Consider the following 14,497-nt stretch of genomic DNA (forward strand, 5'->3'; position numbering starts at 1 on the left):
GTGGACTTCAACTCCCAGGATTCCTCAGTTCTAGTTCCACACTACCCCACCACCACCACTCACTCTCCCCCAGCAAAACCCACCCCATAGGATTATTATTGTTGTAAAGAAAAAGAAAAAAAAGAAAGCTAGGTAAACTGTCTTCAACTTTTGAATGAAAGGTGACTTATCAAACAAATAAACGAATGCTATCTGAGGCTGTTTATAAATCTAATATATAAACAAACTCAGAAGCAAAGTTGGGGAATATGACCTTGGTGCGGTTTTCTTTGTGTCTTGGAAAAACAGAGTAGTCATGTACTATATTTACTCATGGAAAAGCCAAAAAGTTTAGAGGCCAAAACGCACCCAAAAAAAAAAAAGCACATTTAACTTGTCTGTTTATTGATTTCTCTGAGTCCAGAACATTTTACATTAAAAGGAGAATTATAAGATTTGAAACTAGCGCAACCATCTAAGCAAGGAAAACTATGTGACAAACATAAAGATTAAAACACAGGAGGAATTTGAAATACTTACGAGACATTATATAGCCCTTGAGGGACCACAAAGTAGGAAACTAAAATACCATTTTAAAAAAAAATGCGTATCCACTGGTGGCACATTTGCCATGGAATTTTGGTTAAAAATAAAAATTGAGGGTTGCCTTATCCCTCAATTGGATGAGCTTATATGCAACTATATACAGTAGGTATGTTAAGATTGGCTCTTGATATTTTTCCCCCCCATATTTTTAAAAAGGCAAAACCCCACCAATGGGGAGAAAAAAAACCGGGAGCAAAATCCCTTTTCACCCTGTTCTACTTATTTCATAGGATTGTTGTCACTAAGGAAAATTGAAAGACGCAGTGCTTTGTATAAGTTCCTTTTCTCCCTCAGGAAAGGTAGAAATGGACAAAATGGCTGCTTGCATCCATAGAATAGAATAGAATAGAATAGAATTTTTGCAGTGGAGATCAGTTTTGCTGTGCAATTGTCAGGGGTGCGTGTGTGTGTGTGTGTGTGTGTGCGAGAGAGAGAGAGAGAGAGAGAGAAGCAGAAATTGGCAGACATGGAGTAGAATAGAATAGAATAGAATTTTTTTATTGGCCAAGTGTGATTGGACACACGAGGAATTTGTTTTGGTGCATATGCTCTCAGTGTACATAAAAGAAAAGATACCTTCATCAAGGTACAACATTTACAACACAATTGATGGTCAATATATCAATATAAATCATAAGGATTGACAGCAACAAGTTATAGTCATACAGTCATAAATGGAAAGAGATGGGTGGTGGGAACTATGAGAAGATTAATAGTAGTGCAGATTCAGTAAATAGTTTGACAGTGTTGATGGAATTATTTGTTTAGCAGAGTGATGGCCTTCGGGAAAACACTGTTCTTGTGTCTAGTTGTTCTGGTATGCAGTGCTCTATAGCGTCGTTTTGAGAGTAGGAGTTGAAACAGTTTATGTCCAGGATGCGAGGGATCTGCAAATATTTTCACAGCCCTCTTCTTGATCCGTGCAGTATACAGGTCCTCAATGGAAGGCAGGTTGGTAGCAATTATTTTTTCTGCAGTTCTAATTATCCTCTGAAGTCTGTGTCTTTCTTGTTGGGTTGCAGAACCGAACCAGACAGTTATAGAGGTGCAAATGACAGACTCAATAATTCCTCTGTAGTATAATTCCATTCAGCCATTTATGGCATGAAAAATTTGGTTCATCCTTCGTAATCTCGGGACGCCATTCTAAAGGGCGGAATGCTTTGCAGCCTTTAAGCCGTTTTTTTTCTTGCCAGATCAGTGAAATTCTCTGTGTACAGGTGGTCCCCAACTTACAATCATTCGTTTAGTGACCGTTCAGAGTTACAACAGCACTGGAAAAAAATGACCGATGACCGTTTTTCACACTTAACGACCGTCGAAGCATTTCCCCCCCCCTCCCCCCCGGGTCACGTGATCGAGATTCAGGCGCTTGGCAACCTGACTCCTGTTTTACGACGGTTGCGGTGTCCTGGGGTGACGTGATCCTCTTTTGCGACCTTCTGACTAGCAAAGTCGATAGGGGAAGCCAGGCGCACTTAGCAGCCGTGTTACTAGCTTAACAACGGCAGGGATTCACTTAACAACTGTGGTAAGAAAGGTCGTAAAATGGGGCAAAACTCGTTTAGCAACATAAATTTTGGGCTCAGTTGTCATAAGCATACCATTGTATACAGTCAGTCCTCAACTTTCAACCATCGCTTAGTGATCATTTGAAGTTGTTGTTGTTGTTGTTGTTGTTGTTGTTGTTGTTGTTGTTGTTGTTATTATTATTATTATTATTATTATTATTATTATTATTATTATTATTATTATTATTATTATTTATTCAATTTTTATACCGCCCTTCTCCCGAAGGACTCAGGGTAAAACAAACAATGTAATATACAATTTAAAATACGAGTTAAAAAACTTATTACATAATTGGCCTAAAACTTTGGAACATAAAAAACTAAAACCCATTTAAAAATTAATAATAAAAATTTAAAACCAATAAAATTTAAGCCAGCCCCGCGCGAATAAATAAATGTGTTTTCAATTCGCGGCGGAAGGTCCGAAGGTCAGGTATTTGGCGTAAGCCCGGGGGAAGCTCGTTCCAGAGGGTAGGTACTCCTACAGAGAAGGCCCTTCCCCTGGGGGCCGCCAGCCAACATTGCTTGGCGGACGGCACCCTGAGAAGTCCCTCTCTGTGTGAGCGTACGGGTCGGTGGGAGGCATGAGGTAACAGCAGACGGTCACAACAGATCCCTCAAAAGCTACTACAATCCAGTTCCAAAGTTCCAGTGGACATGCGCCCACACACACCCCCACACACACACACACCCGCAGGACCATGTTTTGGGTACTCATCAACTAACCTACATCAATGTGCAATCATCTGTAGTCTCATAACCCCCAATTTTACCAGAAACTGGGGTTCGCTTCCAGTTACCCTCAGAACCCAGTCCGTAGCAAAGAACAGGTTTGCTTACGAAGTGCCATGTTCACGTAGCAACCGTCACAAAAAAAGCCCCAGTAAAATTAAGTCGCTCGATGATCCACTTCACAACCGTCGCAAATTACAACCATAATCGCCAATCGATTACAGTCACAAGTTGAGGACTATCTGCATTGCTTTCAGACATAAGACAAAGGCTGAAGATCGCATAGTGGCTGTACTAGTTTAATTGGTTGAATGTATAGAGCAGGGGTCTCCAACCTTAGTAACTTTAAGGTTTGTGGACTTCAACTCCTTCGGGAGATAGGGCGGTATATAAATTTGAATAAATAAAATAAATAAAATAAAACTCCCAGAATTCCTCAGCCAGTAAATCTAGCTGAGGTAGAAGCAAAGCTGGCTGAGGAACTCTGGGAGTTGAAGTCCACAAGCCTTAAAGTTATTAAGGTTGGAGACCCCTGGTATAGAGTGCATTTCCTCAAATAGATTCAAGCTTGGCTGGGTTTTTGGTTGCTTGGCAGTTCAGATTCAACCTCTTCGGTTTTATCTCTGGTTGAGTATATCTATACAAATCCAGCAAAGGACTTTAAAGTATGGTGGGGAGGTGAGTTTGGAACACCAAACATCTCAAGAACTTCCTCCTAGTGGAGAAACCCAATGTCTGCTTGGTGGTCAAAGAGGTCTGGAAGTATTTTGTCTTCTGCCCTGCTAACTCATTTTCCTCTTATTGTCTTTTTAGGGACCTGCTCAGGATAGGGGTGACGCTGGCAGGCCATCAAAAGAAGATCTTGAGCAGCATACAGGACATGAGGTTACAAATGAACCAGACTCTGCCAGTTCAGGTTTGACCACGGAGGACTCTGCCTTTGGAACGGATCCCCCTCCCCTGAGGGTCACTTCCCTAGGATTCTAGTTTGCGGTGCTGCCCAGCTTCTGAGTTTGAGGAAGGGGGGCGTTCTTTTCCATCCTCCCCCACCCCACCCCCGTTATCGGAGCGGGGAGCTTCTCGGTTTGCCAACAGACCTATGGTGGAATGGACTAGGATGACCCTAGCTAGATTAAAAGACACTCCCAGATCTGCAAGAAGTCGCCTTCCTCGTTTTGGCTGCGGCATTCTTGAAGTGGTGCGCCGACAATTCAGCGTCTTCATATTGAAGACAGGTTACCGGGGAAGGAACCATAAAAGGCCTCTCTGCACATCGTCCCTTTTTCGTTCACACAAACAGCCGTCCCCCTACATCTGCCTCCAGCGGTGCCGTGGAGGACTTTCCGCTTCCGTGGGCTTTCCCGGTTCAGAGACCTCACGCGGCCTTCCTTTGGCATCATCACCAACCAGAAATGTGGCCTTTCCCCTCCTCCGTCCTGGCCAAGAGGAACCCCCGCTCGCCCTGAGCCCAACGAGTGACGTTGTCTCTGAGAGAGTCGCACCATACTAGGACCATGGATGGAACTGGCTGGACATTTTCCTCTCTGTGGCCTTGACAATCGTGCGCCATCCTGGGAGCCGACGCAATTTGGAGCCGACGCAAAGACGTAATTCTCTGCCGGGGGTGGGCGGTTAAAAGAGTCGGCTACTTCTTCTTTGGCTTCAGCACACCGGAACTGTGAAGTCGGTGGCGGCTTCAGGACAGGACTGTTGAGCGATTTTGCTCTCTCCCTCTGGCGTTCCGGGGCCTTCCCGTCCCAGGGTTTGCCAGCCCGAGTTTGCACAAAGATCACACAGATGGACAGCCAGTTGAGGCAGCTTGCCGGCCCAACGGGATTGAAAGGAGGAAAGGCTGTGTGGAGGAGAAGGGGGGGCGGGAGAGGGGAAGTGCATCCCAGGCCTGCCTCCCCCCCCCTTCCCCGTCTCATTTTCTTGACACACGCTGTGATTGCTGCCAAAAAAAAAAAAGACTGGAACACTTCCTTTTTTTTTTCTTTTTTTTTCCTTTTCTTTTTTGGTTTTTGGTGGTTTTTTGTTTTTGTTTTTTTGTTTTGATTTGATTTTGTTGTTTTCGATTTTGCTTTTCTTTTCCAAAAGCCTCTGCAGGCCTGAGCCGTAGGGTAACGAGGCTGCCTTGTGAAGCTGGCAAGCTTGCATGTGTAAGAGTGCGTATACTGGCCATCTGGACTGTGCGCCATGGCAGAATAAAGGCAATAATAATTTTAATGAAGTTTCTTTGGAATCCGTCGTCTTTCGCTTTCCCTCTGATCTGTAGTACCTTGTCAAATCCTGCCCTTTCCTTTTGCCTTTGTACAGTCGTCTTTTTTTCCCCCCTCTCTCTCTCTCTTTCTTATCTTTCAGAAGAGCGGAGTGTAATCTTTCCTTTCCATCTCCCAAGTTAGAAACAACCAGGCACCAGGAAGATGTTTTACATATTCTCGTGTCTGTGTATTTTAATCGTATCCACTTGTCACCATAACTTCGAATTTGCTCCTCGTTCTTCTATGGCGGAGGGTGGGAAAAATGGCCCTTTTTAATGACTTGTGGACTTCAACTCCCAGAATTCCTGAGCCAGCCATGGTTGCCTCAGGAATTCTGGGAGTTGAAGTCCACAAGTCATTAAAAAGGGCCATTTTCCCCCACCCCTGCTCTATGGCCCTACGCTGCGTGTTGGGGTACGGGCAGGGGTGGGATTCAGCAGGACAGTCCCGTTTGGACTAACCAGATGTTAATTTTAATCTGGTTTGCCGAATTGGTGGTTGCAAGGATTGGCTGACACCCCTCCACCCCTCCCAGGAGTCTCCAGGTAGCTTATTTTGGATGCCAGGTAAGTGCAGGGCTCACGCGGAGGCTCTGGGAGGGCAAAAAACGGGCCTTCCGGAAGTCGGGAAATGGGCCCATTTCCAGCCTTCGGGGGAACTTTGCAGCCCGAGGGAGGCCATTTTCGCCTTCTTAGAGGCTCAAGGGAAGCCTCCAGAGTCTGGGGAGGGCAAAAATGCCCGCCACCCCCATTTATTTATTTATTTATTTATTATTTAGATTTTTATACAGCCCTTCTCCCGAAGGACTCAGGGCGGTGTACAGCCAAATTTAAAACAATACAGTGTACAAATTAAAACAACAATTAAAATACATATTTTATAAATGGCCGAAAATTAAAACCGTCGAATTAGACCCATAATAAAATACCCCAGTTAAAATTATTAAAATTCAGAAATTTAAAAATTTAAAAATCAAGCCAGTCCCGCTTGGATAACCAAATACGTTTTCAATTCACGGCGAAAGGTCCGAAGGTCAGATAATTGACGCAAACCAGGGGGAAGTTTGTTCCAGATGGTAGGTGCTCCAACAGAGAAGGCCCTTCCCCGTCAGTGATGCAGGAGGCCAAGTAGGCCACACCCACCATGGCCACGCCCACCCAGCAACCAGGCGGAAAACCGGTTGCTGAAATTTCTGAATCCCACCCCTGGGTCCAGGGTTGTTCAAAAACCTTCAATAGGGGGGACAGTTAGACTTTGAAACGCTCCATTTTGAGTCTTTTTGGAAAACAGAAATGTAGTTTCTTGAACAAAAGCGGATGTTTCCAAGTCTAAACTATTTGAATCTCGATGTTTTGCATATCCCTTGCATGACATATTTGGATGGATGGATGGGTGGGTGGATGGGCTCATTTCCTTTGGACCAGGGGTCTCCAACCTTGGCAATGTTAAGACTTGTGGACTTCAAAGCTGGCTGAGGAATTCTGGGAATTGAAGTCCACAAGTCTTAATATTGCCAAGGTTGGAGACCCCTGCTCTGGATTACAACAAGCAAAATTAGAGGGTGGGATTTGTGCTGAAGGACAGGAGAAACTCAAGCCAGAAAGTCGTAATTTGTGATTCTTTTGATCCAAATTATGAACGCGTGAGACCACTTCGTTGGATCCCAAAATTGTTTTAGACTTGTGCCACATTCCTTACACATGAGATCAAGGTATGGGGAGTTTGCGGTTGGAATACCTGATAGGCATTCAATCTAGCTGGATTCTCTTCCTTTCACATTCCCAGTTTGGTGGAACTCATTGTATCCTTCCACTTGGGGGTTTCTGCATTCAGATAAAAAGTGGAAACGTTCCTTTTTTGTATGTGTGAATTTCCATGCATTCCAGAGAGAAAGAAGGGGGGAAAATAAGAAGGGATTGAACTCCGTTTTCCATTCTTTGTGTAAAGACAATCCTCCTCCCCAATTTCTCAACTTCCTTGAAGTTGGGGGAGCCATTCCTTGAAGCTGGTCCAGTCCCCCATGTGAAAAAAAAAATAGCATTTTAAGCCCATCTGCCATTTCCTTTGTTTTCTGCCTTGATTTTGCCTGGTTTCTTTTACCTGAGCTTAATATGGAGGGGAAAAATCAGGGATGCTATTCAGCAGGTTCTGACAGGTTCTGGGAATGGGAATTTTGCAGTATCATTCTCCCAGGAATGGGGAGGGAATGGGGATTTTGCAGTATCCTTTCTCTGGGGTGGGTAAAGAATGGGGATTTTGCAGTATCCTTTCCCCAGGAGTGGGGAGGGAATGGGGACTTTGCAGTATCCCCCAGGAGCGGGGTAGGAGTATCCTTCCCCTGGAGTGGGGAAGGAATGGAGATTTTGCAGTATCCTTCCCCTGGATTAGGGAGGGAATGGGGATTTTGCAGCATCCTTCCCCTGGAGTGGGGTGGGAATGGAGATTTTGCAGTATCCTTCCCCCAATAGTGTGTAGGGAATGGAGATTTTGCAGTATCCTTCCCCTGGATTAGGGAGGGAATGGGGATTTTGCAGCATCCTTCCCCTGGAGTGGGGTGGGAATGGAGATTTTGCAGTATCCTTCCCCCAATAGTGGATAGGGAATGGAGATTTTTGCAGTATCCTTCCCCTGGATTAGGGAGGGAATGGGGATTTTGCAGCATCCTTCCCCTGGAGTGGGGTGGGAATGGAGATTTTGCACTATCCTTTCCCCAAGAGTGGGTAGGGAATGGAGATTTTTGCAGTATCCTTCCCCTGCCACACCCACCAAGCCACACCCACAGAACCAGTAGTAAAAAAAATTGAATTCCCCCACTGGGAAAAAGCAGTTGGTGCATGTTCCTGTGGAACAAAGCAGAACTTTCATTGCTATCATCCATCATCATGTCTTTCATTCACCTGATGCTCTGCAGATGGTTTTTCTTTTTTTCAGTGGCTGGCTTCCTCTAACCCAGGAAGGTTAGGGAACTATGGCCCTTTTATGATTTGTGGCTCAGGAATTCTGGGAATTGAAGTCCACGATTCATAAGAGGGCCATAGTTCCGGAGTTCTGCTCTAACCAAAGATGATCCTACATACACAGCTAGTTTGAGTATGTGATATGGCAGAGTGATATATATCAGACCAGGAGTTTGCTAGGTTTGACCAGATGACAAAAGGAGCATCATGCTGAAATTCCTAATTCATCCCTCATATGATACAAGTAGTCCTCGATTTACAACTGGTCGCTTATCAAACGTTTGAAAACCCACCTCGAAAAGGTACTTAGCAGCCAATTCTGAAGGTCCAACAGTTGGAGGCCTCCCTCCACGGCGGGTGCTTAACCACTGGTGTGTGGACACAGTGGTTAGAATGCAGTATTGCAGGCTTACTCTGCTGACTGCTAGCAGTTCGATCCTCATTGGCTCAAGATTGATTCAGCCTTCCATCCTTCTGAGATCAGTAAAATAAGGACCCGGTATTGTTGGGGGGCAATACGCTGACTTTGTAAACCGCTTAGAGCAGTGGTTCTCAACCTTTATAGTGCTGCGACCCCTTTAATACATGCTGCGACCCCTTTAATACAGGACGGAGGCATTAAAGCGGAGACTCCTCCCCTATTAAGTTTCTTGCGCCTGAAGCCAGATTAGGCTAGCGATTGGGAGTGATTGCAGCTGGCTTGAGAGGGAGACATCAGAGCAAAGATTTCTCTTTTTAAATTCATCGCGCCTGAAGCCGAATTCGGCTAGCGATTTGAAGAGCCTGCAGCTGGCTCGTGGAGTCAACCATTGGAGCGCGATTATTCGACTCGCAAGTATACTTCCCATATTCCTGATGGTCTTAGGCGACCCCTGGCAAATCGTCATTCGACCCCCAACAGGGTCGCGACCCACAGGTTGAGAACCGCTGGCTTAGAGAGTAATGTGACCCATTTGTGGCATTCTGGAACCCATTTAGGTTTACAGCCATTTGCAGCATTCTCTGGTCATAGGACTGTAAATTTCAGCGTTTTCGCTGTAAAGTTTTGTAATTTTTAGCAAAGACGCCCCATAGCGAACATTAGAAGCGCTTAATGACAGCAGTGGCGCAGTGGTTAGAATGCAGCATTGCAGGCTAACTCTGCCAACTGCCAGCAGTTCGATCCTGACCGGCTCAAGGTTAACTCAGCCTTCTATTCTTTCAAGGTGGGTAAAATGAGGATCTAGATTGTTGGGGGCAAATAGGCTGACTCTGTAAACCGCTTAGAGAGGTCTGTAAAGCACTGTGAAGCGGTATATAAGTAAGTGCTATAGTATCATTAATGACTGCCGCAAAAATGATCTTAAAATCAGATTGATCATATGGATGGCTCAGTTTAGAACTGTCACAATTTACGACTGTAATGGGCAGGCTCCATTATGGTTGGAGAGGACTATCTATACCTGCATAAAAGGATGGGTGTCCATTGCAGCAATGTTAATACTCTTTGGTAGCCTACTTTTCCTTCATCTTCTCCTTGGACCATTCACATGGAAGATCTTGGCCACATTGTCCAACTTGAGCAGCTCCTTTGTCAGTTAACCATCTGGAGAGGCCATCTTGAGACAGATGGGCTGGTGTGATATTTCTGGCTTCATACATAGAAGAGTCATTTAGTATTTGCCAGCGGGATAGCTAGGAGTTAAATCTCTCAAATTAAATCTATAAAAAGATTTTATGGAATATTGGCCGAGGGAAGAAGTGGGTCAAATCCGTCTTAAAAAAAAAAATCTGCCCAGTGCCATGAACTATACTTCAAAATTGCCACAATATCTTGAATTGCTGTCTAGATTTCCAAAGAGTTCATTAAATAAAGAAATCTGTATGAATATTCAAAGGTGCTTTTCCAAAAGACAACTGGATTTCCTTGTGTGTGGGTTTTTTTTTTTCCCTTTGAAAATATTTTGCTTCTCATCCAAGAAGCTTCTTCAGCTCAGAACCCGAAGAAGCGTCTTGAATGAGAAGCGAAACGTTTTCAAAGAAAAAGGCATAAATAAAGTCCATTTTTGGGACAACCAAAACATGGATGATTGAGACAAACCTATATGAAAAATGTAAGGAGGACCTGAGATACTTGCCTGGCTAGGTGGCTCAGTGCCTAAGACGCTGACCCTGTTGATCAGAAAGCTCGGCAGTCTGGCGGTTCGAATCCCCAGTACAGGTCTCCTGCATGAGCAGTGGGTTGGACTAGATGACCTCCAAGGTCCCTTCCAACTCTGTTACTTCTCTGAAGGTCAGAAGCAGGAAGGTGAGGACACTAATGTGAAGTCTTCCTTTTGGTCTTCTCCAGCAATTGAGGCCCAGGGTTCTGTTGCCTGATGGCTGGAGACAAAATACAGCCATCTGGATTAGTACCTAGCAATAACCTAACCCACCAGGGGTTGATCTGATCTTCTTTTCAAACAGCTCAGATTGGCAGCTGTCAACACCCGTATTTAACTAGGTAGCTGTGTGAAGAATTGCCTTCTTCCTATCTTGAATCTGTCACCATTCAACTACATCGATCTTTGGGGAAGACTGTTCAAATTAAACTGAACTCTTCTGGCTTCCGCGACATAAAACTGTTTTCAAAAATGTCATTTTATTTTTTCCCCCGTAGTGCTGTAGGTAGGTGACCCAGAAGCAAATGTCCTGCTCTTAAGGCAAGAGAAAACTACGGGACACCCATGGACACCCATACAAATAGACCGTTTCCATCTTGTCACCTCTTTGATAAACAATGTGAAGCGGTGATTTGGGCATTTTAATTGATTTGTGCCAGAACTGCCCATCAAGTTTCTGGAATGCTGAAGGAGCTGATCCTTGAAATAAATGTGTAGCTATTCCCCCAACGGGCAATTTCTCTTTCCGACTTGGCCAAGCTCCAGCTAAAGTCGGAATACAGGAGTTGCAGAGTGCCATTTCTCTGCAGATACTGGCAAGCTGCTTAAACCTGAAAAGATGTTTAAGTGCAGAACGGCGGAAAATAAATTGGAAGGGCGAGTTGGAATAATAAAGAGTCCAATTATTTGGAGAAGGGCTTATTTGAGTCCCGTTTCTCGGCCCTAAACCTTCCTGCAGTCCTTGCAAGCCGTCCGGGAAGACACTTCCCCGCCCTTCTGCTTTCTGTTTAATCCCACTTCTGCAATCGTGAGGACCGGTGACTCGATAGCAAAACTGAAAACTTTGGAGCATCAGACCTCAGGGCCTATGTGCAAACTTCAAAAAAAGAAAAAAAGAAAAAAAAAGAAAAACCCCAAAAATGGAGTTTGTGTATGCTCTGTGTGGCATCCAGATGCAGTCCTGTTTTTAATTTTCCACTAATTAGCCAATTAAGGCTTGCTCATAATCTTGTCTCTTCGCTGGAGACTCCAGGAGGATTCCTTCCATTTCGTCTTTCTCCGGGCCTCATCCAGCTTTGAAACATTATCTGCCCCGTGTCCTGATTTCTTCCCGACCTTCATTTGAGGGAGATGGGGGGGAGACTGTCTGAGAAAGGCCAATGCCTAGTCTTGCAGATGGTATGTCCCTGGGGAGGGGACTGGAGAGGGTTGGGGAGCAGCTGGCTTCCTTGCAGCCAAGCCCAGGTAGAGCTCTATAAGAGAAGAATCCTTTCCTTCCGATGAAGGATGAAAAGCTGCCTCTGGGCGGCTGGCTACACATTCCTGCATTGCCTCCTGCATGGAGACAAATCCAAACCATTTCCGTGAGCTTGTTTGTTCTTGTCCTTCTTCTCTTTCATAAAGAAGGCCCTTGGAAACTGGGTGGCTCTTCCCAACATATGTGGCCAGCGCAGAAACGGCCCTTTGATCACAGGTTCTCGGAGTCCAGCTGCTTCCTTTCTCGTAAGCCCAGGGATGGGGCTTAAACAGTGGCCAGAAGCCACCCAAAGGCTTAATGATGGGGTTGTACTGGGCCTGCGAGGCTTCTGGGGTAGAATAATGCTGGTGTCAGATCTCAGGGCTCAAGAGACACGTGAGTTTGCAACAGCCAAGACCATGCTGGCTGGGGGGACAGGGGTGAAATACTCCCGGTTCAAACTGGATCGCATGGCAGTGGGTGGTTCGGAGAACTGATAGCAAAAATCCCTGCCCCCACCCCATGCCCATCTGAGTCGCACGAACATCAGAGGTTTCTTGGTTTTTTTTTTACTTTTAAAAGCATTTTTTCTTCGGCCGAAAAAATGCTTTTAAAAGTAAAAAAAAAAGCCTCTGATGATCGCGCGGCTCAGCTGGGATTGTCAGAGCCTTTGAAAAGCATTTTTTTCTACAACCTCTTTGGTACTTTATGAGCTTGGTGGTTTCCTTGTAGACATTTCATTACCAAGCTAGGTAACATCATCAGTGCAGATATACCCTTCCATCCAGTGGTGAAATGTAAAATTTGTTACTACCGGTTTGTGGGCGTGGCTTGGTGGGGTGGGGTAATGTGACTGGGTGGGCATAGCCAACTTTTTTTTTTACTTTTAAAAGCATTTTTTTTTTGCCTTTAAAAGAAAAAAAAGCCTCTGACGATCAGGCAACTCAGCTGGGATTGTCAGAGCCTTTTAAAAGCATTTTTAATACAACCTCTTCAGCTGGAGAGGTTGTAGAAAAAATTCCTTTAAAAGGCTCTGACGATCCCAGCTGAGCCGCATGATCATCAGAAGGGTGTTTTTATTTTTAAAATCATTTTAAAAGCATTTTAAAAAGCATTTTAAATAATCAGTATCTTTTCTTCTATGTACACTGAGAGCATATGCACCAAGACAAATTCCTTGTGTGTCCAATCACACTTGGCCAATAAAAAATTCTATTCTAATAAAAAATTCTATTCTATTTTTAGCCGAAGAAAAAATGATTTTAAAAATAAAAAAAAAACCTCTGATGATCACGCAACTCAGCTGGGCATGGGGGGGGCAGGGATTTTTGCTACCGGTTCACCGAACCACCCGCCGCCATCCCTACCAGATCAGGCGATCCGGTTTGAACTGGGAGCATTTCACCCCTGCTTCCATCCATCAGGGCCTTCATGTGACATGAGCCACCTAAGTGCCATTGATTCAACTCCAAGACAAATCCAAAAATGCTAGGGGATGCATTTGAATATTAGTAGCTCAGGTTGGTAGTTAGGCTGTTGGTCTGAGCTCCAAGTTTGGCAATTTGGTTGGAAACGTTTCATCCTCCGAACAAACAACATTCAGACCAATTTGCATCTCGTAAAATGGTACTTAAAGACCTGTGTTCTGGCAGACGAGCACAATTCACAATGCACGGACGGTGTCTCCTCGAATGGTGATGAAACGTTTGCGACCAAATTGCCAAGTTCGGAGCGCAAACCAAGAGCCTAAATGCTAGGGAATTTCTAGAAGCCTGGTACTCTGGCAAATTAATAGACACATAAACATAAACATTATATACATACTATGCAGAAGAGACAATCAACAAGCCAAAAATGGAATGAAAAGACCAAAATTTCTCCTTGCCAGCTATCAGATGAGTATCAGATGCGCAGAAGATAAAAAACACATTACTTCCTGGTTCAAACCAGGAATACAGGTTTTAGCAGGATACAGAAATGTTCATTTGTGGTTCCAGGTCATGAACCAGAACAGAACAGAATAACAGAGCTGGAAGGGAGCTTGGGGCAGGGGTGAAATCCAGCAGGCTCTGACAGGTTCTGGAGAACCGGTAGCAGAAATTTTGAGTAGTACGAAAAACCGGTAGCGGAATTTTTGAGTAGTTTGGAGAACTGGTAGCGGAAATTTTGAGTAGTTCGGAGAACTGGTAGCGGAAATTTTGAGTAGTTCGGAGAACCGGCAAATACCACTTCTGGCTGGTTTCAGAGTGGGGTGGGAATGGGGATTTTGCAGTATCCTTTCCCTGACATGCCCACCAAGCCACGCCCATCAAGCCACACCACGCCCACCAAGCCACGCCTGCAGAACCGGTAGTAAAAAAATTTAGATTTCACCACTGCCTTGACAGTCTTCCAGTCCAACCCTCTGCTCAAGCAGGAGATACCATTTCATAGAAGTGGCTGTCAAGTCCCTTCTTAAAAGCTTCCAGTGATGGGAATACCCACAATGTCTGAAGGCAAGTCATTCCACTGATTAATTGTTCTCACTGTTAAGAAAGCAACCCAAAGTTTGAACAGCTTTAGCATGTTTATGTGAATTCACATCTTGGTCTAGAAATCCACTGGGTAATCAACATGGGTAGATCAACATGATTTCCCAGAGAATCATCACACTGTTGGGATCTGCATGCACCAAGTTTGCCACATCTTTGAACATGAATGGAGAGGCTGTTTGGATACATCTTTCCATTGGACGGACACATGTCAATCCTTCAAACATCATCCAAGGTAATGGAAACATCTGGAATGGAGCCAG

The 14,497-nt window shown here is 44.7% G+C and overlaps 1 protein-coding gene across 2 annotated transcripts in view; it reads left to right on the forward strand.

The window, feature by feature from the left end:
* EPHB3 (EPH receptor B3) overlaps window positions 1-5,114 on the forward strand; it is a 177,975-nt gene extending 172,861 nt beyond the window's left edge. For both annotated transcript variants that reach the window (XM_058187296.1, XM_058187297.1), the window contains one exon: window positions 3,702-5,114. In XM_058187296.1, the coding sequence (XP_058043279.1) occupies window positions 3,702-3,810 (109 nt within the window). In that variant the 3' untranslated portion in view covers window positions 3,811-5,114. The remainder of the gene's footprint in view (window positions 1-3,701) is intronic.
* The last annotated feature ends 9,383 nt before the right edge of the window (window positions 5,115-14,497 follow it).

Source organism: Ahaetulla prasina, chromosome 6 (assembly GCF_028640845.1).
Source record: "Ahaetulla prasina isolate Xishuangbanna chromosome 6, ASM2864084v1, whole genome shotgun sequence".
Classification (NCBI taxonomy): Eukaryota; Metazoa; Chordata; class Lepidosauria; order Squamata; family Colubridae; genus Ahaetulla; species Ahaetulla prasina.